We start from the raw sequence: 26,232 nt of genomic DNA on the forward strand, positions 1-26,232 counted from the left end.
GTGACTTCTCCATCTCTTGTGCTACAGAGTGCAAAAAGCAAAAGCAGAATTATGGTCAAGTATCCTATGGAATGGATGGCCAATGCTTAGAAATTTAAGAAGACTACATCCAAGTAGCACCTCACAAATACTTTTAACCAGGTTCATTTTTAATGTATTAAAAATTCAGCAGCTGCATTTGAATCAATATTCAATAATGGAACTGTCTATCTTTACAAAGCCTCAAAAGTCTTTGCAATTAGCATGGTTTCATAAATCTTTTTGACATAAAATTATAATTACTGAAGTGGGTAACTTAGATAACCTACATAACCTCCTAGCTGCTTTACTGCTCCAGAGTTTATTGACAGGAGAAGGCAGCCTAATCAAAACCACTGACAGGCAATATCTGCAGAGAAGATGTCCACAGGCATTTTCAGAAAAAAGGAGACAACTGTCTGAGGAGTCTGTTAAAGGGCCTCCAGTTCAGAGGGGAAACAAGAAACACTACACATTATCAGAATATCACAATATTAAAAAGTGTGCTCAAAATACAAGGCATTAATTTAAGTGTGAATCCACTGCTTGGGGATGGCAAGGCAAGGAGATGCACAACTGGGAATAAGCAGGAAGCAAAACAGCTAGACAGTATGGAACACAGGAATTCAGTTGTTTCACTTTTTAATGCTGACCATGCTTTTTGCTCCTGGAAACATGTACACACAACTATTTGTGTACTGTAATTGAGACTGGAACAACAAAAAGTATAATGGTTCTGCTCTTCAAAACTGCTCATGACACTAAACCACATATTTTGTATTAATTTCATCAAAAAACATACTCCTTTAAAAAACAAATACTAGCACTTTGAGATATGTCCCATAAATCTATTTCTATCACTAGCATGCATGCATGTACATATGCACACAGTGTGAGTTAGGTTCACAGATAATAAGCTATCCATATCTTTAAAAGAAGACAAACCCCTGATGTTATAGAAGAACATATCAAGTAAATGTGGACTAAAACAACCCAAACGCCACTGCCAACAGTCTTCATGAAACAAACTTTTTCTTCCTATTCTAGAACAGATTTGACAGGTTTAAATTAAAAATACAGATAACTACCTTCCCATTAGTCACTGACATAGTTCAAACACAGATTTTTGGCAACAGAGCTACCATAATTAAATTCTTAAACCAAACATTCTGCAGATCACAAGATTTTACATCTACTCCCCCTAAAATGTGTTTATAAGAGAAGTAACTGAGAAGAGCCTTAAGATACTACTATTTTACCCTGTGTCCAGCTGGAACTATTTTTATATTGCTTCAGAGTTCATCTTCAACAGTACGTTCAACCACAGACTCGATAACAGAATTTTCTTTTTTCCTTTTAGTAACTCTAAGAAGCACAATTTCACAATCCAGAATTTCAAACAGGATTGCTGAGACCCAAACAATGAACTGGTGGAAGGTTATTTACTGAGAGAGGAAGTAGAGTAATGAGACAGAAAAGTTATCAATGGGCCAATGATGCTTACAATAAAACCCCTCTTCCCAAATGTAAAATGTCATTCAAGTACACAATTAAAATGATGCTTAATGTAAAAAGGCTGAGAGAGAAACTAATGGAAGCACTTATATCCCACTAAATTCACTTGCAAAAATAATCTGAAGAACTGTATACATGCAGAATACTGCAGTACTTAAGAAGATGCAGTATTTATGTCTCAGAGTTTCCAGTTTAACAATATGATGTTTTTTCATGCAAGCAATTCTGCACAAAAGCCAGATGACAGAGTACAGCCCATTCACAAAAGGTTTCATTTTGATGGCCAGAAACAGCAGTCATGGTTTAGCACTCAGAAGACTGAAAAAAGAATGTTTATTTAGAGAGACATACAGTAGTTTCTCTGCCATTTTCATTCAGTTCTCCCCACCTTAAAAGATGTTCCATTAACAAGAAACAGTAATACAGAATCAAGCTACATCCACCACTCCTAACACTTGCCTGTGTGCCCTTGAGTCAAACTCTTCCTCTTAAATAGATTCTGGAGCAGGCAAAATAGGGGGGGAAGAAAAATCTTTCACTAAATATAGATGTCCCATCAACTGGCAAGAAGTTACTTTGAAGGCATATGATGATAGGAAGGACAGAATTTAACAGCTAGCAATAAGCATTTGGAAAACAACTGAAACCAAGTTAACAAAAAACCAACTAGTGCTAGGGGTAAAAATTAAAAAAAAACCTCAAAGCAGATTGAAAGTCTATAAGACTTCAAGGGAAAGTCTGGTTTAAGCATGATACACAGTTTAGAGTGTTGATAATGCTTCTTCAGAAAAGATGCAAAAACTGGTTTTACTTTTTCTGAAGTAACCTAACTCAGAAGCTCTTATACTCTTGAGTGTCAGCAGTTCTTCCATTCACCTCTTTGACTTTATCACTTTTCAGAACAGAACCTGGAGTGGCTTAAATTAAGCCAAGAATCATGTGCTTTAAAGTTTTCACGAGCTGTGCTTGTGGAGATGTCAATAACATCTAACTTCTAGAACCAATTCATAAATGCTTCTAAAAACTGACATCTCTAGAGATGAAACATAGTGTTTGTTTCAGCAGCAACTTGATGCTACACAACTCTAGCATCTATGTTTATTTCATTTATGTCTTTCTAACAAAATATTATACATAACAAATGGGTGGATTTAAACAATTAAACTGCATTTTGAAAATACATTTAAGAATCAAACCATGGATGTTGCAGTGTTCTTTTTAAAACTGTGCTGTACACTTAAGAGAACACTCCAGGAGATGAAAATTCTGCTGTGACACTGGGGCATACATATCATTTTACTGTGACATGGCAGAGATTACCTGCTTCTGTTCTTTCATTTATTTTTCAGACGAATGAAACTTTATAACCTTGTGAGCTGTTTTTAGTAACTGACATGTAAAAGAACATCTGCAGCAAATATGTTCATATTTGAGTACAGCATAGGTGAGATTTAGAGACAAACTTCTGAGGGCAGCAAAGGTTTCTGGTGCTCTTTTTGAAACACAAATATTGCTAACATCTCATGTCAGCTGACAAATACATGGTCAGATATCTGAGAGGGAAAAATAATACTACATTTCAAAATAAAAAATAGAACTGCAATGTGAAAAAAATATAGACAAGCCACATTTAGATCAGGACCAAGAATATAGTTTTGATGATATTACAGAAATATTTTTAATAGTCTCCTGTAAAATCTACTTGTGTTGTAACAATCTTTACATTGGAATCATTAAGCCCATGTCAGATGATCCTTTATGTTAAAGAGCAGTAATGCAGAAACAGAACCCAATGTACTGGCACTGCAAGGACACCTGCTGCTGAAAGAACTTGAAAACCAAGACACCCTTTGGCAAAAATGTCATTCAAAATGACAGATTTATGTAGACAATACATATTTTACATATTTGTATCTTCTGACATCGCTGAATTATGAAAAAAATCTCACAATGCAACTTAACTAGGCTAACCTGACTAGACTATAGGCTAACCTGACTAGACTATAGGCTAACCTGACTAGACTAGCTTTTAGTTGCCCATTTTAACATTTGTGATCTTTCCCTGACCCCTATCACTTATTAAACAGCTGGATACTGTCTCAAAATATAGGAAACCTACTTCCCTACTAACATAGAATTCAGAAGCTTAAACTCAAAATAAATGAGACACCTTTAATTTTTTAACTACATAGAAAACACCAAGAAAAAATGTATGGCAGATTGATTTATGCTGAGGTTGTGGTAAAGACCAAAGCTAATTTTGGACATGCTTTAAGAATTACATTAATTTTTGCTCCTTTAATAGGATTAAATTATATGACAATCATCTGCATGCCATGACAGGATGAGTAACAACAATAAAGGTACAGAAAACAGAAAGGTTCTAGCAGAGGAAGCAAAACTCAAAAGATTTTACTATATTTGACTCCAAGGGTAATTTTATCTTGTATTTTAGAACACAGCAAAACAGCATAATATAACTACAAAGGCAAATATGTAACATTTGAAATTATTTAAAAGTGGTAGTAAGGAGAATAATTCACAAAACTACAGACTTTGCACCTGGGATGAATAATCCTGAGCATCAGCACAGGGTGAAAACCAACTGGATCAAAAACCAACAACCCCAAGGGAAAATATATGGGTTAGAGTGGATGCCAAGGGCACATCCTCACTGCTCACAGGACAAACCACACATGGGAATGTGTTCATTAGAACCAAAGCAGCAGATCAGTGAGGCTGCACATGGAATCCCTATCACATTCTGGGTTGCCAAGTCCAGAAGAGATCAGAACAGACAAGAGAGGGTCCAGCAAAGAGTTGCTCAGATGGGCATGGCCTACAGAACATGCCCTGTAAGAAGCTGAAGGAGCCAGGTTTGTTCTGTTGGACAAAGAGGAGGTCCAGGGTAGATCTAACAGCAGCCTACTACCACTTGAAGGAATCAAAGAATAGAGAGCTAATAATCTTCTTGCAGTAGCTGCAGACAGTACAGAAAGGACCAATGGTCTCAAATCATAGCCTGGAAGGTTTAAATTGTGCAGGGGAATGAAGCACTGTTACTCAGAATAGTTATGAAATGTCCTTGAAACTCTGGAGGTTTTAACTCATCCAAAGACACCACTGACCTGATGTAGTGTTGCTAGCAGTCATACTCTCAATGGGAATCAAGGAAACAGGACAAAGAGATCCCTTTACAGTTTGTATGGTCCCACTTAGCTACTTCCCACTCTGCCACCATGGCTTTAACACTGCCTTCTTAAAAGATCAATGTTTTTCTTGTCTTCCTGCATTTGCTGACCATCAAAAGCCACTGCAAGTGCAGTAAACAATGGATCCTGCTCAGAACAAAATTCATGTTTTTATTAAGTTAGTGACTTAGCCTTTAATTCAGCACAAACTATTATTTTTGCCACACTGTATGACAGTATTTAAAATAATAGCTTGATGTATAAATAAAAATAATCACTTAAAATTTTATTTCAGAAGTAGTATATTTTTATGAAAACTCTTGATTAACAGCCCCTCTGGGTGACCACCAGAGAACCATCACTATTTTTACTCAGAGACAGACAATAGCAGCAGGCAAGTTCCTTTAGAAATAGAGATTATATACAAATTTTAATTTGCCTTAGATAATTTGTTTAAAGAATATACCTAGGAGTTAAATTCCTGAAATCACATACTGCTTCAGGACTCATGACAAACTGCTTTCAATAAAACATTTCACAAGCAAAAGAGAATTTTAGTGCTGCCTCAGAAGGCAAAATGGCCATGTAATTTTGTGGGAGGCCACAATGTAGCCTCGAAAAAACAACTGTAAAAAAAAAAAAAAAAAACCAAAAAAATGGTGTAATGCATTGGCTAATAAGCCCAAGAGCAAGGATACAGAAGATTATTGCATACTTGTTTTTCTAGACCTAACATGATACAGGACACCTCTTCCGTGACAAAAAGGCGCAACTTTTCTGTAACTTCATCAAATCAGTTACAGAAATTAATTCAGATTTCACTTCTACCCAGCATGAAATGGAAAACACTATGAAGGGGAAAAAAGCATCATCATAAAGATGTGGGGTTTGGAACTTTAATAAAGATGTGGTGACTCTGTACCTTCAATAAATCTAACATTTGTTTTGTTAGTAATTAGAAAACACTTAAATCCTAGAACAGTAAGCAAAATAGTTTAAGTTCACTGACTTGAAAAAACATTCTTTTATGCTACACAGACCTAAAATAAATACTTAAAAGGAACTAAGAATATGCCACTATATCTTGGTTTTCATTTTCCTTCAGATAGAAGTGCTAGAATAAACATTCATACTAGTTCACGCTGCTGTGTTTTTATGAGGTTAATAACTGAACTGCCAATCAAAACCTGCATAAATACAGCAGTTAAATACCTTCTGCTTTAGAGGCACTTTTATTTACAAGAGAGCTAGCCAAGATTTCTAAAGGACTGCATGGTCTGGTTTGCTTTGATCTCTTAAGCACAAGTTTCTTTATACCTCTTGTTTTGCTATTTATTACACTCTTTGTGTGATCAGGTATGGAAAGAGCACCTGCATAGAACAAAACAAAAAAAAAAAATCAGGAAAAGTGTGACTTAAGAGGAATAATTATGCAACACACAGTTCAATAAAGTAACTTGTGAAGAACACTTATAAAAGAGCACTTTTGCAATGATGCTAGATAAAGAAGTATGCATACAATAGGCTCAGAATAAAAGCAGGGGACCAGCACTTCAACCCAACACCACAGATACAACCTGGCACCTATAGCAACACATTAATCACACTCAACTTTGATACATATAGACAAAAGTACCTTTATATATATGCATGTATATAAAACTGTATCTAAAACTGAGCTGAATTATTTTACATATAATTCCTTTTAACAAACTTTTTTTAGGACACTGAACAGCACATATCAGTATATGTACTTACAAATGTATGTACACAAAAAAATATTACTAAAATTAAGAGATATGCATATATGTATCTAGAAAGTTTTCAAAAATTCTGTTCAAACACTGTCTATAACACTATTATCTTTAATCCCTTACCACAAATTTAGCTTTGTAAATTTCAGCTCCAATAATCCATACTTTCTCTCTGGCAATATTCTGTGAGGAGTAGCTGCTTTTTCCTTAGCACAGTTAATGAATAAGGGATATGTATAATATGCACAGATCAAAATAGAATAATTACCACCATTCATACTAATGAAAACTTTTATCACTACAGCAGAAACAAAATTAGCTGCTCATGCAACTAGTTTACATTAATTTTTGTTTTATGGAATGCATTTTATTCACTCGGTAGAAACAAACAAACTTTATGACCCTGATTTATTTAAAACAAATGAATGAACTGGAGTTACCCTGGGCCAGCATATATAGTTTAAGGATGTTTCACTTTGGGTAAACTTTCATTCAGGTCATTTTACCATGTTCATCTTTCTATTTTCTGGTGCTGACTTAAGACAGGATGTTATGAAGATAACTCCCTGTTCAGGAGAACAGAGATATACATTTGCACAGCAATGATTTAACTGTGTTTTAGGCCCCAGAAATGTGACTGGGATTTATGTGGGTTATTGCTTTTCTGACTCTGTATAGACAAGGTAAGATCTTGAAGTAAAAATGGTTCTGTAGATTTTAGGTATTTCATCAAAAAGAGAAAGACACACACAGTGTTCCTAAAACCAGCAGAAATCATACAGAGAGAGTATCTTCAGCCTTGAGAAGAAAAATCTCTATTTCCTGCTACAGGGGACTTGAGAGTTTTAGTTTAGACCTGCAAAACAAGCAGAGTAATTAAGGAAATAACACAGAAGGAAACAGATTTGTTGAGGAGCTTGTTTTCAGTTTGTTTCCATTTCTGAACAAAACTTTCATAAATTTTACCTTCAGCTTACAAGTTAATAGTACCTTCTCATCATTATTCTTGCTATAAAGGCACTTAGGGAGCCTGTTCAAAATAATGTTTAAACAAGCATATTGTTATTGAACTATTAATCAGCAAAAGCCATAACAGTTATCTGAGTCAGCCTGAACTTTTGCATGTTTTCTTGAGACACTTCTAAGATTAAGTCTTCTAAATCTGTCAAAGTCAATAAAAAAAGGAGAGACAGAATATTAAAAACAAAAAGTTGAACAAAATTAATGTGGCCAATTTTTGGCACACAGAACAAAAACAACCCCCTCACAAGGCAACATACTCCAACAAATCCTTAATAACTACTTTGAAAGCATTCACCAGAACAACGGAGGTGCCATGGAGGGAACAGGCTGCAAAAGGTGATACAGAAGGAACCAGAGAAAAAGCACCAGAGGCACTGAAATGGCTCAGTCACCTCACAAAACCTCAGTGACATTGACACAGTATTTCAACAGAAGAGCTGCAAGAGGTCAATGCTGCCAGAGAAAATCCGCTAGGGAATCACTAAGGAGATCCCAGCTAAGCAATCCCAAAGCCTTGCCCAGCAGGCAGGCCAGAGGCACAGAGCTCAGCGAGGCCGGTCCCGTGAACGGAGCCGTACGTGCACATCCCTGCTGGAGCTGGCACGAGAGGCTCAGCCTTCCTGGAGCCACAGCCCTGGTCACCATCCCTCCCACGGAGCTGGACCTCAGCTGGCACACGGGAATTCTGTCACTGGTGTGTCTCCAAGTCGGCACCGAGCATTTAAGGGCTGGAGTCACTGGGAGCATCCCTTCCAGGGCACTCACCAAAGAGCTATCCCATTTTACCACACTGATGTGCCACTACATCCTGACCACGTTAGTACCACCGATGTTCCTTTTGGCTTACCCCAAAACAGGACTGGCCACTCCTCTGTGGGCAACACTGGCCCATCCCACAAGTCCTACAGAGCTTAGCATGATCCACTGAAAATGTCTAATAAGCTTGCTGTTAAGGTTGACAAAACATCCTTGATGTCAGACAGACTTTTCAGGTGCTAAGTTAGAAATACTGAAGTGTTAGCCTGCCAGGAGTGGGATCCATACCAGGAATCGTGTACATATGATGTAGTCTGTGTTTTTGAAGCTACAACTCAAAAGGAGCTTAGAGAAAAGGAAGATAATATCAGATTCATTTAATTTAGGGATAATGTTATGAAAAGAGAGGTTTGCATGAGAACATTCACTTTTTAGTGTTTTCCCCTAACTTTTCACAGCATTAAATGTGATTCTTTATGGTCTTAACCTTAACATTAAAGAAAAAGCATATAAATTTGAAGGAAAAATAGACCAACTAAAGTGTTTTTAGAAGTTCATTTGATTTCACTCAGTGACCTTCAAGTGTGCAAGCAACCATTTACTGAGAAGTGCTGAACACTCAGCACTAAACACAATAAAAACAAGGAAAGCAGAGGGCAGTCATGCAGGCATCTTCATAACCTGTTAACATCTACATAGTTTTCATCTTGTAATTAAAAGGTAAGTTTCTCCCTTCCAGAGTTTGAGGCCATTAGCATCTATTGACAGCTATGAATTAAAATAAAGACAATGTAGATAGCAAGAAAAGTTTTCTTTCTTTACAAATAGATCTAAAGCAACCCTGAAAACATGGCAGCATTCATACTCAAATTCCAGGCATCATGAGTATTAACTCCACAGAAAATCTGTGTTGACAACAAAATATTTTCCTGCATATACATTATCCCTTCACTACAGTATAAATACATAGGAGCTTCCCTCCCACCAAAATGCAAAGATGTACATATATATACTAGTTTTGAAACGTAAAAAGAATCAGGTTGCACAGTACCATCTCAGTTTTGCTTAAAACCCTGGGTTTTAATTAAAGAGTTGAAGCTTTTCCTTCTTGAAACCTCTTCCACCAAAGGTGAGAAGCAGAGGGAATTCTCCCACTTGCCACTCTTTCTTTTAATCCCAGCCTATACTTGAGGCCATTGGTCACTCTTCCCAAGGACTCTGCAACATTTGTATTCCAAATCAAAAAAAAAAAAAATTTCAGCTAAACCAGGATGATCCTTTTTTATTACCATAAAGACTGAAGCTTGTTCTAAGTCAAATGGAAAATTGCCTCAAAGACAATTCCTGATCATGCTTATCCACTGGGATGGGGGGAGGGGGAAATTAAAAAAAAAAAAAGTCTGAAATACCAAGGATTTGATAAAAAGAGTCTCATCAAATAGCTGATGACAAGTGTCTTGTTCACTAACAAGCAGTAAACTGGTATTGTACTACGGACCAAAAAGATATCTGACATACATACATATATATATATATGTGCGTGTGTGTGTATATATATGTACACATATTTACATGTATGTGTATATATATATATATATATATATATATATATATATATATATATATATGAAACTCCTTTGGACAGAAAAAAATTCCTCTATGATGAGAAATTTAATTTCAAAAATTATTCCAGTTAAGTGCACATGTAGGTTATTCACATTTTCATTTTGATTTTCAGGTCTGCATTAATTATCATAATACATATACAGCTTCATATCAAGACATCCTAATTTTTTATGTGACACTGGAAACTACTATCAACTACACCAAAAATCTACTTTAGATGATTTGCAATCTGTACCAACACTAAGACAAAAAATAAATGACCAGGAAAGAAACAGAACCATGAAGCATACACCACACTCCAGCTTCTTCAAAAGTGCATGGAATGAACAAATCTGCACTGCAAATTGACTGCACAAGAAAAAAAAAATCAGTGGCCTACAGAACTCGTTGCTGTCTGAAGTCCTATTCAATCAATTCACATTAAACCAAGCACAGTACTCAAGTATTAATGGGTGGTGCCTCCAAGAGAGCTGCAGAGGAACTTTTTATAAGGGTCTGTAGGGATAGGACAAGAGAGAATGGTTAAAATTGACAGAGGGCAGGATTAGATCCAGTATTAAGAATAAATTCTTCACTGTGAAGCACTGGAACAGGTTGCCTAAAGAATTTACGGATGCCCTGTCCCTCAAAGTGTTCAAGGCCAGGTTGGATAGGGCTTGGAGGAATAGGTCTAGTAGAAGGTGTCCCTTTCTATGGCAGGGAACCAGCTGTTCTTTCAGCTCTCTTCCACCTGATGTCATTCTATGACGCCAGAGCAGCCAGAGGGAGGATGTGCCTGGAAGCTGGGACCCTCTCCTGAGTCACTGCCTGGGTGGAAGGCAGATCCCAGGGCACAGTTGCTGAACAGCAGTGGGACTGGGGGACAGCTCACAGCTGATCCCATCTTAGCCAGGCAAGCTAGGATGCAGGAGGCTCAGCAAGTATGAAGTGTCTGAGTGCACCAACACAAACACCTGTGCTGTGAAGGGTTTGGATAAGAGGGGTATTTTCTATAAAGCACACCAGGATGTATCTGTGCAGAACACACTTTCTGTAACCAATATCAACAGGCACAATGCAAAGACTTCTTTCCAACCTTCCTCAGTACTTTGAATTTATGTGGCTAGAATTTAACTCCAAGTCTCCTAGATTTTAAATTATCATAGCATTTTAAAAAATTGTATTGCCAAATCAAGTATATAAAAGTAAGTGCTAACTGGGCCATTTTACAGATGTAGACTCTCTCAAATTCAGAACATTATTTAGCCAAATACACATACAGACATTATCACACACCCTTGCAGCAGCATTAGAAGTTTTGATACGGTCTTTTCTCTGGCTTTTATCTTTCTGAGAGAGTTCTAACTTTATTTTACCTAGAGGAAAAAGCTCCACATGGGTAATTTCATGGACCACTCTAAAGAACCTTCACAAAACTCCTCTCTCTTCTATTTGCAAGACTGCCACAGCTGTTATTTTCTTACATATTAATTTTCCAACTCATCACCTTTTTCATCCATACTAAAATTAAAAAGATGCATCAATACTTCATGTTCCAGTAAAGCTTCCTTCTGAAAGCCTACACAAACCACCCCAATTCTATCAGTATTATAGGAACTCTAATTGAGAAACCAGTCAGAAAGGCCATGCTTTTTCAGAGAGATGCCCAGAATAGCCCAGTAATAACCTAACTCCCTGATATGCTTTAACCTCCTAATCTGAAACCTAGATTAGGAAACCTAGGCAGGGTTCTAATGGGAGAGCTGGTCTTTGGACAGACTGTCCCTCAATGTAAACAGAACATCCTCAAGGCAACAGAACAAGCAGTCTAAAGCCAGGTGACTTTCACAAAAGCTCCTACAGATTCAAGTTGTGAAAATGCCAGTGCTTTGGAAGTGGGAAAAAAATTACTTGGTTTTAATGCATGAATTTTGCTTGAGCAAAACACTCCTGGATTTAAAGCTCGTGAAGAGAAGCACCCAAGTGCAGCTGCACCCAGGGATGAGGCTACAGGGAGCTGTGCAGTAATGGTGACACCTCGTGGTGCCAAACCACACAAACACAGACCTCTCTCTTCCCAAACACAGCCCACCTTATACCCGCCTGTGGGGCTCCCCTGCAGAGACAGGAGCTACAAATGAAATCTCTGCCTGCTTTCACACCTCCTGTATCTCACAGACCTGTCTTAAGAAGTGTCTTCCTAATCCCTGTGCAGTTTTGACAAGCACACATGGAAAACAGCAGAAGTGATTTCATGCAATGTTTAATGTACAACCACTAAATGAACTGATGAAGAAAAGAAAGCCAGCCCAGCTTTAACATCTTTGGTTAAAATGAATACAAAGAAATTACTGTAAACAAAGGTTTCAAAGAAGCAAATCAACAGGACCAGTTACATAAAAATTAACATTGTCATTAAATTTAATTCAGCTACATAAAAGATTCCTTTCCTTCGTTCTGGTATCTCCCATATCCAATAGAAGCCCAAATGCATTACTTTCTGCAGCTTCACAAACAGATATCTCAGATTCCACAGATCATCACACTGCATGCATTTGAGAAGTGACTTTGCCTCCCCACTTGACAGAAGTTAGTGCCAAAAACAGAAGTTAGTTTCCCCAAAAATACAAAGTTTAAAAAAGCAGGGTGTCTATTTCAGTAAGGGTTCGATACAAAAATTAAAGGAAAAAAGCAACTTTAAATGCTGTAATAAAACCAAAGTAGGAAGGCAAGAAGTGAAAAGCACTTTTTATTGCTCTGCTGGAGCTTCAGGAGGGTTACAGGAGTGGATTTAGAAGTGACTTGAGTATGTGACAAAACAAAAATAATTTCATGAGCAGAGCAACTAACATTTCAAATTGTTTTGGGGAAAGAGTTATTTTCTAAGGGAAATCTCCCTCCCGTTTCCCACCTGTTATTTCTTCCTCATGTTCATACAAGCACAGTGATGAAGTTTTTCAAGAGAAACCTGAAATCAACTATTTCATACAGCTAAAATGGCATCTATACAGCATCTAAAAGATGACAGACCAGTATCATCCCAGGACATCTAGTTTTTCAAAATATGCATGAAAAATTTATTCATTATACAGATTAACAGTAAGGAAGCACTATAAAAGGGTGGAATTTCTGAAGGTAAATTGTAACAATTGCCTTCTTTCAGAAACTGCATGCCTTGCCTGTGATGTGAAAATCCATTAGGAATTTCTGAAATGGTTACCATAATATCCATACCGTGACCACTCTATGGCCCCATGGGCTTACCCAGGAATACTTTGTAATGAGTTTATTCTACATCCAGGGTTATTTTCACATCCCTGCTAGAGCAGAAACCTCAGTTACAGAGCACAGGCCATGGATATGCTTCGTTTGCTGAAAAAGCTAAAGGAAGAGGCCAAAGAAAACATAGGAGTCCTTGTGCAGTAACTGGAGGGTGCAAAGAAACTGGAATGCTCAGGACTGGGGAGTTTTAAGAGTCAGAGGAGAACTGCTTTTACATAAAGTGAAATCGTAAGGGATTTGAAGCAGGACTACAGAATCCCAAGGCCAGTATCCCTTAGAAGAGAAATGGCTCTGCAAGCTGCAATTTTTAGAGCTTGGAGGAAAGAGATACGACAGTGTTCTACAGCAGGAAGACTAAAGGGGAAAATCAAGTAAGTAGGGGTGAAATTAACTCCAGGCCTGCCCTAGAAGGAAGTGAACACGTGTAACCACTGTACCTCTTCTCTTTGACCCCCATTCTCTTTGCTCTCAAGAGCAATAGGTCTGTTTTGTGACCATGAGAGCCCCTGGCTTTTGCAAGGGCCACTGGTAGCAAAACCTCCCAGCAACATTCCACTCCTGTGAAACTGCACCAGAGTACAAATTAACTCCATGTTTAACAGATATTTCTGGCCCTACCACTTACCTCTTGGCAGCACAGTTTAAGCACAGCTAGATGTTCTTGTAACACTGGGATTCAAGTATATCCATAAAGCAAGCAACGCTTTCAAACTGCTGTTGGCTAAGGTCATGTTTTGCAAATTTCTAACTGATACGAAATGAAGCTTACCTATTTTTTTTGGAATTTTCATCTTTCCCTCTTTTAACTCCAAAAATTCTTGTAATCAGAGCACTAAAAAGAAGTGTAGATGAATTTCGTACCTAGAGGAAAAAATAAGAACTAAGCTTGAAAAATCCCTTTGAAATGTGCAATTTTTCTTTAAATACAGCCATTAATGTAAAGTCAAAAAGAGTAACAGCTGAGTGAAAAGCATGCTACAGGTCAGCACATAGAAACTATGAATTCAGAGCATCCTTCCAGTGAAGATGGTACTACTGGAAAGGTGAGGTTCTTTGGAGATGTCTATTGTAAGGAATACATCCAAATTTTTAGTGGTTCATTCACCCGTATGCAGAGCAGGTCATTAAGTGTTCTACCTGAACATGCCATATGGGATCTTTAATTCAAGAGCAAAGTAACAGTCAGAAGGAATGCAAATGCACTTCTTACTAGCTAAATGCACTGTCTCAATATTTAACAGCCAGAGAGACTTTAAGGTAATCTTTATCCCTACTTTTTGTGGATATCAGCACTTCACATTAAGAAAAATTAAACAAAATCAAATAAACAAGACCAAAATTATGACTTTTTTGCAGGTCTACATTATTTTTCACTCTACCTTCAAATATTACATTCAGAAATTCTGTTACTGCCATTTATAAACATGACCAAACCTTCACTGAACAGGACCACTCTACATCCTGATAAACTAGAGAAGCAAAATTAAGAATTGACTTACTGCCCAGACAGGTGACATAAACCCTAGAATTGATGCTTTTATTCCATCTGCAACATAAGGCATTATGTTTTCACCTAAGCGTGTATCCCTATACAGTGCCCGGAGGATATTTAAAGCATGAACCTGTAGTGGGAGAAGAAATGTATGAAAAATATAAATTCATTAGTAAATATCTTAAATTTCATTTATGTAATTACAGTGAAGAAGTAAATTTTCACATAAATTTCATTTATGTAAAAACAGTGAAGATGCAAAGCAAAAACAATCTATATACACATCTACAGCACTTTATTTCCACATTAAATACAAGAAATACTGCTGCTAAAAATGCATTAAAATAGTGCTGCAGTAAACACTGTTAACAGCAGTTACAGTTTAAAAATATATTCTTCTAACAACCATAGTCCAGGCATTGCAAGTGAAGGCCAACATTCTTTTATCCTTAGCTTATCATGGCTGTAAAAATAACTTTTGAAGTTCAGAATCATCTTTTCCAACATTCTTCATACGCTGTGGATACTGTGAGAAAAAATAAACTACAGCTCACAGGGGGGCAATATTAAGCTAAAACTGACAACCAGGCTTGTTCTACCATGTGGAGCATTTTCTGACATTTCTCTACCCTCTGCAAGGGAAGGTAATACACGTAGCTTCACAGACTTTGACAAGGCTACATAAATTTATACCAGCAGAAAATCTGGTAGACTCATTAGGACATCCTTCTGTGTATGGGGAACAAATTATGGCTTGCACTTACAAACAGAGAGAAAGTAAATGATAACATTTTGAAGATAAAGGTCTTGCCTTTAAAATGAGGTTTTTTAGTATTCCAAATGTAAGTACTTAAGTTTTAGAAGTTACTAAGTATGACTAAATTCAGTTAGACTAATTTCATGTAGTGTTTTACTATGATTCATGCAAAAGTAAATAACTCATTTATTTACTTGTAAGAAAAGCTTGCTTGTTCATTTACAAACTTGTAAAAGGGAAGTTACTTATCTATCTGTTTAAAAATATACTCTAGGCAGTAAATTGCTCATACTTCACTTCAACTGCTGTACTAGAAAAAAACCTATGGAATTGTACCCAATCCATTTTTTAGTATGTTTTACAGTAACTTTGTAAGCCGTACACATGCAAAGCTTTTAAAATCTAGCTATAGATAGTAAGTACAGAATATCCTCATTAAAAACACACACTCTCCTTAACTGCTTGAAATGGTTAAAACACACTTTTGACATTTGCCCTTTGATGAGAGGCTGAATTTTACCTGTGGAATCACACTTAAAGATTCATTCAAAGGTGCAGCCAGAGATATCAATTCTTTCATTGCCATTTTCAGCAAATCTGCTTTGCCCTTCTTTGGTTCTGATGCCAGCAAAGCCTATAGTAAGGAGAAAAAATAAAATTTGAAAATCAGGTGCTTCTAGCCATTTTTCTGTACTACCAGTTCTTCTCTCATTCCTGTATTTACCATATCACAGCCTAGCTTCTGACCATACAGAATGACTAAGAAAAATCTGCAAAAAAATGAAGTTTCAGTTTCAACTCAGCTTTGTTCAAAGCTTGTCAGTATACAAATCATAGCATTTTGGACAGCAAAAGTATCTGTTGTACTACACACACTTATATTTCCTAGCATGGATTTCTTTTAAGGTTAGTAACACCTGTATGAGATGACAAGGGCTGGCCAAATAATAAATTGTGATTTGCAACACAGGATAAAACAAACAGCACATTTTTTTTTGAAATAAGGGAAGAGATGCATCCCTCTCCAAACAGTATTTCAGTGGATAGGGCATCCAGCTGAGATGAAAATACTCTACATTAGTTCTCTAAACTTCAGGACTGAATTTAGAACAGTCTCTCTCTTTTATCTAGTAGCTCTTGTTGAATTTTTCCAAGCTAGGACAAATGGATAATCATAAATCATTTGTTACCAATAAAAGATTATCATCTATTTGTGCTTTGGGGCCTAGAGTCTGTTCAGCATCAGTAAGTACCAAATGAAATTCAGAGTTTAGGCAGAAACCCAGGAGTAGTTTCTGTCAGTTTATCAGTGTCTTTAATGATAGGAGAAACAGAGAGGGCAAGTGGGAAAAAAAAAAAAAAAAAGGTGTTCATGAAGTATAAAAGGGATGAGAATGACCTGAAGACTAAAATTTCATAATGTTAAAGCTGAAAATCATATTTTCCCACCCACTAAATGGAGCTGCACCTTTGCAATAATAACATTCCTATTTTAAAGAGGTCATGGAATGGTTATAACCTTGAAATTTACATATTCTCATTAAAACAGATGTATTTTAGGTTCACAAGAACACAGCAGCACAGGATGTAAATAGCAAAGAGACCACACTGCAGTAATAAAATAACCTTCGTTTACTACTGTTAGGATACACATTACAGCTCATATTTTTATTATCTAAATGGTACATGGCACTGAAGGTTCAACTCATTTTATTGAATCTATGGACACATTCAAAACTAGTTCCAAAGAATATTACCACCTCTCTTTACTATAAAATTACAATATGAAAATAGTTTATTTCAGACTAATGTTAATTTCAAACTTTCCTGTTAATTAACTAAACTCTGTACTCTTCCAGAGCTGTCAAAAAAGAATCTTCTGACCTATTTATCCATAAAGCAAGCTTTGTCCTATGGAGACAGTAGGCCAACTGCAGACTACACATGCAGTGGGATATCACTGGGTCCACCTAGTCCTTACAGTAACCTAAATTTTTACATAAAAGACTGATTCAAACATGCTGCTTTTTTCCCACATTGTCAAGATTAAAACTAGATAATGTCCATTAGATTCAAACTGTGTGGTGTGAATGGGGAAACCAGAAAACATGAAATCATCAAATTTCTTCTGCAGACAACTTACTCTTAGAAGTGAGAAAGATATTTAAGTGCTGAAACTGAACAGGAAAAATGTCTCTAAAACCAGTGCCCTACTTCTGATCTCTGCTGCCTTGCACACACATCTAGCAAAGCCAGGAGCAGGCTGTGACTGACATTAGAGGTCAGACAGAAGCTGGCTGCCTCAACTTTCTCAGGGCAAAAGTTGGAAAACAAGCAAGATGAATTATTCTGGCAGGGAGAGCTTGCTCCCAGCAGTCCCTCAGATCCTTGGAACGTGCTTGAAACTGTACTTCAGAGAGTGGAGAAAGTTGCAAACCATACTGTTACTCTTGGACTCCTGTCTTAGAAAACCGGTTGAAAATCAAGATCATGGAGGTTAATTTAGGGGAAAGCAAATATGGCTGCTTTAAGGAACAAAGGAATGAAAATAGGTGAGGTATAATCTGCAAAACCAACTCTGCAGTGACTGACCCCTCAAGGATGTAGATAAGGTGCTGCATACTAATGTGGGGCACTCAGCAAGAGGTGACACTTCAAGCAGAGACAAAACAGTGCCATCCTGCCATCAGTTCTGAACTTGGCAGAAGTCAGAGAGGCTGGGATTAATGGAGCTGAAGGTAACACAGGGAGTGGGAAGAATGCAGGAGCATGGCCCCACATTCTCAGACAGAAGTCTTCAGTAATGTACTCCTTCATTGCACTTGAGACTGACAGTCAACACCAGTCAGTGTGACACTATTGCTTGTGCTTTATTGCTGATGAGTGGCCTTCCCAAGTTCTTTCCAGTCTTTCATAGGCCACCATTTTACAATTCTGTGAAGGTCTGTTCATATTCTACTATTTCACACTGAAGCAGCACATAGTTAACAAAGCCTTACTTAACCTGTGATTAATCTGTGAATTTGCCAGAATTATTACAGTTGTAACAGAAAGCCTAAACACAGTCTTTAGAAATGCCACCGAAACCTACCACAAGCCAAAAATCTCAACAGTCAATTGAACTGAGGTGCCAAACCTGGCTCAATTACAAACAGCTTCTTGGTTGCACAAAGGCAATAAAAATCTCTATTACAAAACCAAACAATTGTTTGATCAAAAGGGGCTGAAGTGGGAAAAATAAATAGGTAATTTCCCTTTTTTTAATGCCCTTTCTGAAGAATATATTTAAATCAGAAGCAGTGACATTAGTTGGTACCTGTATATAGAAGGGAATTCCTGCACTCCGTCGGGTTGCACACAGGGTGGAAGAAGGATCACAAGATTTGATTTCTTTTAACACACAGCTTAGCCAGTGCTCTGGCATCTTGTGCAGATTCTCACTGTTACATCTGCATCAAACAGGTACATAAGAAACATGAAACAAGTGAATAAAACAAGGACAAAGTCAAAGAAAGCATTGAGCTACCCGAATAAGTATTTCTTACTGTACGTTAACAACTCCAAGCACATATACAGATTTTTATTATGCAATCAGTTTACATTTAAACAAAAGGGTACATTTTTTCCAGGGTTGGTACAAATAATATTAACCCTACTTATTAAGTGCCACTAGCAAAATATATTTAACTGAACAGAAAACAAGATTTTGTGCTTTGTTGCAACAAGTCTCTTCTGCCAAAAATTATTACCATGTTCTGGAGAAAAAAGGCAAGGACATATGCACATCAGCCACTGTGTAGGAACTGACACTTCACAAATTCATATCTTTGCTGCCACACAGTAGCTGATGTGTGCACCTTTATACTAACTATTATTGGTGTTTATAAACATACAAACTGAAACTGAAGCCCCTCAAAGTAAGTACACATTATGTAAATAACCCTGCAAAGCTCAGAGCAATGGAAGGAATTAAAAACAAGACATTGTGCACTTTTCAATCCTAAATCAGTCAAACTTTTCAAAAAGCACCTCAATTGCTCCCCTATCATCAAATACTCGTCCTCTGCAGTTATAAAATTCAGCATTGCCTGAAAGCAAACAAGTTCCAAGGACAAGGAAAAACTCAAGTCAACTTCAATTACTGGTGCTGTTCAGTTCAATAAAATGTACCACATTCAGTGTGCAACGCCACCCCATTAATCTTATGTCAATTTTCCAAAAGGCTCATTCATTGTTACAAAAATTTCTATTAACAGGACATTGTTATTAAAACCTGTCACACTGGTTTGACAGGTGATTCAGAGTAGAAGAAATAATTAATCACTGTGGGCAATACAGCTGCAACTATCTCAACCATGCAGGACTTGCCTTAGCTAAAAATATATACTATAATTAAATTCATGATGGTGTAGTGAAACCTACAGTAAGACTGCAATCAAGTTTTCTACCTGGGTGACTGAAATAAAGAATTTAAAAGCAGAGGTAAAAGACAGCATGTACCAGTGTGAAAACCAAAATCTAATGGAAGGTCTACATATATTCCCTTCTTCATCTTCCTCTTATTAAAACAAGAACTTATATTGTCTAAAAAACCTGATCATGAACAATAAATGAGGATTTAATCTGTAGTGAAACACTCTTTTTCCTTCTTTTACAAAAAAAAACTGAGGTCACAGGAAGTGCCAGACAGGTCAGTAGAAGACACAGGACACTTCTTACTCTTCAGTAATTCCTGCAGGATTCCCACCACATTTCCTACACTGCTGCCAGGCATTCTCCCCATTTTTTAAGGGCAGCACCTCTTCAAAAGGGCAGTCAGAATGCAAAGCACCAGTCCAGAGCTCAAGAGGAACTGGACTTCACAAGCAATACCTCACCTCCTACCATGGCATTAAAGAAAGGCACTTCTTACCCCAAGCCAATGACAGAAGTAATCAGATTAACCTGGAAACTCACAGTGAGTTCTCTTTTCCTTAACTATTCCCTTTCTTCTGCTCATAAGTGTTTGCCCTTGCTTACTTTCAGGATGCAATCCTTGGCTCACTTTTGGGTACACAATGAGTATATGACTCTAGGATCAAGACCACACAAAATTTCTTACAAATCTCCTCCATGAGTCTCAGCAATTAAGACACTACTTTGCAGTTCTCTTCATCCACATCAACACATTCTGCAAAATCTGCTCCTTCTGATCATGGAGACACCTGGTCTTACCTCCCTAGCTAAGCAGAATTTAAATGTCTCCATTCAACCACTCAGAGAACAGTGCTCATCTCTCTTCAGTATGTTATCTTAGTATTAACATGAACACCCCATGAGAAATACCTACATCTGCTGGGGTGCAGAGAAGCACAAAGTAAAGCATTAAGGAAATATTTAGAATTTGCTGTGTAGCACACTGAATATTTTATTCTTAAGTAAACTGAGGGATCCTTCTCCTCTCAGTATTAGTAGAAAGAGGAGAAGCATACTCAAGTCAAATAAACTTCAGACTCCCTTAAAGCCATACTGCTTTGATCTTGCCACAAGTAATTCTACCTTGCTCAGTCACCCACCAATGCACTTTTATTTATTAGAAGGTGAAAGAGTTACTGCTGTAGAGTTAGAAACATTAGAGACTATTGACTTTGCAATGGAGATGACTACTCCCTTCCATTTGGCAGCTCTGTCTCCTTGTGGTCTGGCAAGAAGAATATTGTCATAAGAAGCAGGTGGCCCTAAATTTTAAGAATAACGAAGCTTTACAATAAAAAAAATTAAGGCCTCAAGATCAAATGTCATTTTCCAGAATTAAACAGTAATTATTTCTACCAGATCAAACAAATATTGTTGATAATGAAAATGCAACACAGTAAGTTGATACACAAATTACTTAAGATGCAGTACATTAAGTGTAATCCACAATTTTCTCCCCGTTCATCTGTCAGTTAAAACAATTTCATACATGCCCCAAACCCTTTCTGAGTTCAGTATCAATGAGTACAAAAGCCTGAAAATCCTAAGTTAAAGCTAAACTCCTCTCCCTAAGTCTGTATTTTCTCCTACCTGAAATAAATGGTGCGTTAACAATGGGTCAATCTTGAATTTGGCCTTCCTAGATGCAAGTGCCTTGTGGCATAAACATCACATGACCAGAAGCATTTTTCTACATGTGTATATCCAGAATTCAGTGATTCCAACCACTGCAAGCAGCTCCTATCTAGGGAAAAAGTGGGTTTTCTTTCACCATTTTTTTCTCTCTCAACAGGCCTGCAGTATTATTCTTTTTCACATAAGTAATGTGATCCCCATTTTTTATAGACACAATACAGCCCCTGGTACTTTTGAGACCAGAATCTAACCTTAAAAACACATTATTATTCAAGTTATAAGTCTGCTTTTAAGAACAACTCCTCTGAAACTACAAAGTTTCAGAGGAGTTGTTCCACTTGTATCCTCCTTTTCAGAGCATCTACTCTACAAAAAACAATTTTCCAGATTATATAGCTGCATTGAGAATAGTTTGAGGTTTCCCTATCAGCAAAGCAGAGCAGAGAGAACCTTGGGTGGCTTCAAAATTTTAGACAGCATCATTACCCCATATCTCTCTCATACCAAGCAGGAAAAGAAATGGGAGGGGAAACATGAACAGTGTTAAAAATTAATACATCTTCAACCTGAGAAGTGCCTTAACATTGTGTTTCATAGTTCCTTATGTCATGTATTGCCTAACACTACAAGCATCTCAATATATAAGAGCAGTGTTTCTTCCCCACTTTCTTTCTCTCCCTTCAACACTCTTTCCTTCACATCTGTGATTATACTTTTGCTAAAACATTATTTACAATTTTGGTAAGTTTCACTAGAAAGTCCATTAGTGATTTTTCCATTTTACAAGTCTTCCTGGCAGATCATAGCAGGCTGGAAAAGCAAAGAGCAGCAGTCACTTCAGAGCAAAAAAATGAGATAGAAGCAGAGTTTGCTGCTCAGGACTAGCTTTCTCCAAAAGAAATATTACAGAAGACCAGACACTGACTAGGTACCGATAATTTTCACTGATACTGACAGATTAAACATTTTCAAAATAAAAGCGTGATTTTCATCATGCAGTAAATTACAGCTTTCCACAAAACTGTTATGAACCTAACTTACTGCAGCCCCTAAAACAGTGTTCACCACAATTTAAGTTCCAATCAAACATTTGAAAGTGTTCAAAATAAATTATTCCTAAGTAAACACATTGCACTGTATGACATTACTCTTCTCAAACCTTACACTTGCATTCTGCAACTTTAGTGAAGCAAAGCACTACCACCATAACTATGCAATATCATTTCAGATTTCCAGAAATCTGATCTCTCAGCAAAGAGATCACTGAATGAAAGAAATGCAAAGCAGGCAAAATGCCATTTGGGACAGAGAAATTGCTTCAGTAATAAGGATTACAGGAGATTCAAGTTTTCAAGTTTAAAACAGATTTCTGACTTGACTGAACCACCATGTTATCAGACCAAATGAGCATTTTTTAATTTCTCCAGGCCTTTGACAGGAAACACTCTTTTTAAAAACATACTGCTTATTTCATTGATATGAATGTTGCTTGTTATGTAACTGTATGGTTTTTCTGAAGGTGCAGCTGCAGGCAACATTAAGCAGGCATGAAATAGGGAGCAGTACACTCCCAGAAGGAGTATCAACAGGGAAACAGAGAACAGTAACTTGCATATTAGAGCAGACTCAGCAATTTACATCCGAATTTCAAGACAGATCAATTTCATCAGGTTTGTGAGAAATCTCTGCAGAGGAAATATTTTTCTTTCACCACTAACTCAAACACGTCTGAATACCATCATTCTGTCTAGAAAAAAAGTCTGCTCTTGGTTCTTTTAGGACCAAGGACTGGTGTTTAAGGGTTGTAGAGCTAAAAGCAAGGTCAGTTAAAGACACTGCAGCAAAAAGTCTAAAAAGGCGCTTGGCTAGAAATAAGTGAAGAACTGTGTTCAGCTGGAGTCATTCATAAATGCCTGGCACAGTCTTAGTGACAGATTTTTCACTGTGTTTTACAGAAAGAACAAATTCAGGTGTCAGGGATGCTTCTGCACATCTAGAGTTCAATCCTGTTCAACACGGTATCAGGCAAGGCTGTACATTACCATAAGGCACCCTCGACAAAAGCTTTCTCCTCTGGCATTTGTGGACACAGCAGTAAATTAATACAGATTCTGACACACATGCTTCAAGACTGCCCACAAGCCTCTCACTATGGAGAGCGGCAGGCCAGCTGAGATTCACTTGCAGAATGGAGCCCCCAGCTGCAGCAGGGGACATGGAAAGACTCCATGACAATCAACAGACCTGCAAGGCAGCTGCATTCACTGAGACTTAATTCATCCCTTTTGGAGGAGAGTCTCAAAATATTCCTCATATCCCAGGAGTACCAAATCAAAGAGTCATTTCCTGTTCTGGTATCAGTCTCCTTTCTCCTTTGTTTTAAATACAAATATAAGCCTTGAGACCTGTAGTTCCTGGAAAATATTGTCTTTCGTTGAAACGAATGTACATCCACAGAGCTGCTCTCCAGTTCTTATAAATCTTTTTTCCCCAAAGGAACACTTGCTCTGCTTGAAGTAACTTAAAAAATGCTAGGCAGTATGGATAACAAAAAAAATTCTAACAGACATCTGCTAATTCAAAAGAAGAAACTTCCTTACTTTTGGAGGACTTTTGTTTTGGATGATACATACATATCACTTAATGTTCGAATAATTTTCAGGCAAGCAGAGTTCTCTTGGGCTTGGCTCTTCATTTTTCAACCTAACATAAGGCTGCTGTTAAGTGGATTGTCCTCCATTAAATACAATGGCAGAAAGCAGGACAGGCAACAAACACATCACCAACTTTTCCAAAATCAAGGCATATTGCTCTACTCTATTTGCCTCAGCCTTTAAAAGAAATTTTAAAACTGAAAATCAAAGAAAAATAGTGAGTCTACTGTAAACTGACTGCATGTTTTATATGTTGTCCATTATTCCCTGCTTTTTACTTTGCTTTTGCTACAAGAGAGTCCTGCATATTGACTGAGGTCAGACCAGTGGGGCTGTACCTGCTTGGATTACCTCCTTTCTCCTCCCAAACAGACTCATGGTAGTAAAAGGTCTATTTATTGGTTGTATTTTTTTAATAAACTGAATTACTCTGATGGTCAGACTTTCTCTTCACATTGACAAGAGAAAACTTACATCACCTTAGAACTTCCTGAACCAAGTTTCCATGGTATAGAAGAACACCCCAAAGTAGGGGAATAAGGAAACAAGGAAACAAAATTTTCCAGATTATATAGGTGTACTGAGAAGGGTTTGCATTTTCTCTATAGGCAAAGCAGAAACAAAATAAGGAAACAAACTAAGTGTATATAAAACATATGGACAGGCAAGAAGATAAGCAGTAAGTTTCTTTTTTTCTTTTTGAGAAAACAACTAAGTGTAAAGCAAAGTTGTGTGAGAACTCAAACTCCCCAAGCCAATTTGAAATCCCTCAGATTGCTAATATCTGAAAGCAAATAATGTAGCTTGGAGAGAGAGATCACCAAGAGAATCATGGCATGCAGTTTAACATCCCACTGGCACACACAATCAACACCACCACATGTCAAATACCACTACTGTAACTGTGCTGGTACACACATGCAGCAGCCTCACCCAGCACCCTGTAGCAGAGACCAAGCCTCAGCTCTGTTGGGAAGATTTTCTGAGGGGGCACACAGTGAAACTGATCAGCCAGCCAGTCTGTACTAAAAGCACCAAAACTGTTTCCAGTATCAAGTAAAGGAGAAACAGATCTGCACCTCAAACTGGCTGAGGTGGGGCCAAAGGGGAGCACTGGTTACTTAACCTAGCATTGGTGTGAAAATACAGGTACTTCAAATTGAAACTCTGACTGGTCTCTCATATTAAAAAAACCCCAACAACAAAAAAACCCACCAAGTCAAGTAGAAATTTTAGTTTGTCTTATTAAAACATGGATGGAATATAAACACTGTATACCACAAAGAAACATAACCAGGACTTGAAATCAGTAGCTAAGCATGTAATGGAAATTCCAATGATCTTGCCCAGACCTCAGGACAATTGTGTTCATTTACTTCTTCTAGGAAACGATAAAGTTACAAGGGAAAAGAAAAAAGCCAGAGTGCATATCACCCTGTGATGCATTGTCAGGTAGTCTTCCAAATGTCACAATAACCAACTCCATGACAGGTAATAGAAGTTTCCAAGAAAATGTCCTGGCTAAAGCAAAAAGTCTGGCATACATTATCATAAAGGACCAGAAAAGGGGAGTGAAATGGAAGAACTCTACACTCCTACTTTTCTCAAGAGCTTTTAAGAGCTGTTCAGGAAACTAAGATGCCAGAAATGAAGAAAAATGCAGCAAGCATTATATGCCTGTATCATTTTTCAATGCCTAAGCACCATCTCTAACCATAAGTATTGTAGTTCAAGTCACAGACATCATGTAACTGTCATAATCGTGCCTACACCAAACTTAAATAAAATCCACATGAAAGCAAGGATCTGCCTGCACAGCTCAACTTCAGGGTCAATGCCAAAATTGGTTAAAACTTGTATTAAAAACACAGTAAGTTGTTCATCCTCTACCTGGAAAGCATTTCTGTAAGTTGCACGAAGCCAGCATATGCCAATTCAAATGCACCCCTGTGCCTTGATTGCAGCAGATGATGTTTAAAGTAATCACCAATATTTTTAACCTAAAAAAGAAAGAAAAAATTACTAAGCCATTTGAAATTACATACACATAATTTATTTAGATATGCAAAATATTTTGCAGTTCAAAGCAAAAATC

General features: G+C 37.3%; 1 protein-coding gene across 9 annotated transcripts in view; it reads right to left on the minus strand.

Moving 5' to 3' along the window:
• THADA (THADA armadillo repeat containing) overlaps positions 1 to 26,232 on the minus strand; it is a 151,684-nt gene that overhangs the window by 102,353 nt on the left and 23,099 nt on the right. For all 9 annotated transcript variants that reach the window (XR_007777370.1, XM_050973073.1, XM_030235493.2 and 6 more), the window contains exons 22-26: positions 26,028 to 26,137; positions 18,710 to 18,842; positions 15,914 to 16,027; positions 14,644 to 14,766; positions 13,914 to 14,005 (exon numbers count right to left, since the gene is read on the minus strand). Coding sequence is in view for 8 of the 9 variants with exons in the window: in XM_050973073.1 (XP_050829030.1) it covers positions 13,914 to 14,005; positions 14,644 to 14,766; positions 15,914 to 16,027; positions 18,710 to 18,842; positions 26,028 to 26,137 (572 nt within the window). In the remaining variant the exon portion in view is untranslated. The remainder of the gene's footprint in view (positions 1 to 13,913; positions 14,006 to 14,643; positions 14,767 to 15,913; positions 16,028 to 18,709; positions 18,843 to 26,027; positions 26,138 to 26,232) is intronic.

This window comes from Serinus canaria, chromosome 3 (assembly GCF_022539315.1).
Source record: "Serinus canaria isolate serCan28SL12 chromosome 3, serCan2020, whole genome shotgun sequence".
NCBI lineage: Eukaryota > Metazoa > Chordata > Aves > Passeriformes > Fringillidae > Serinus > Serinus canaria.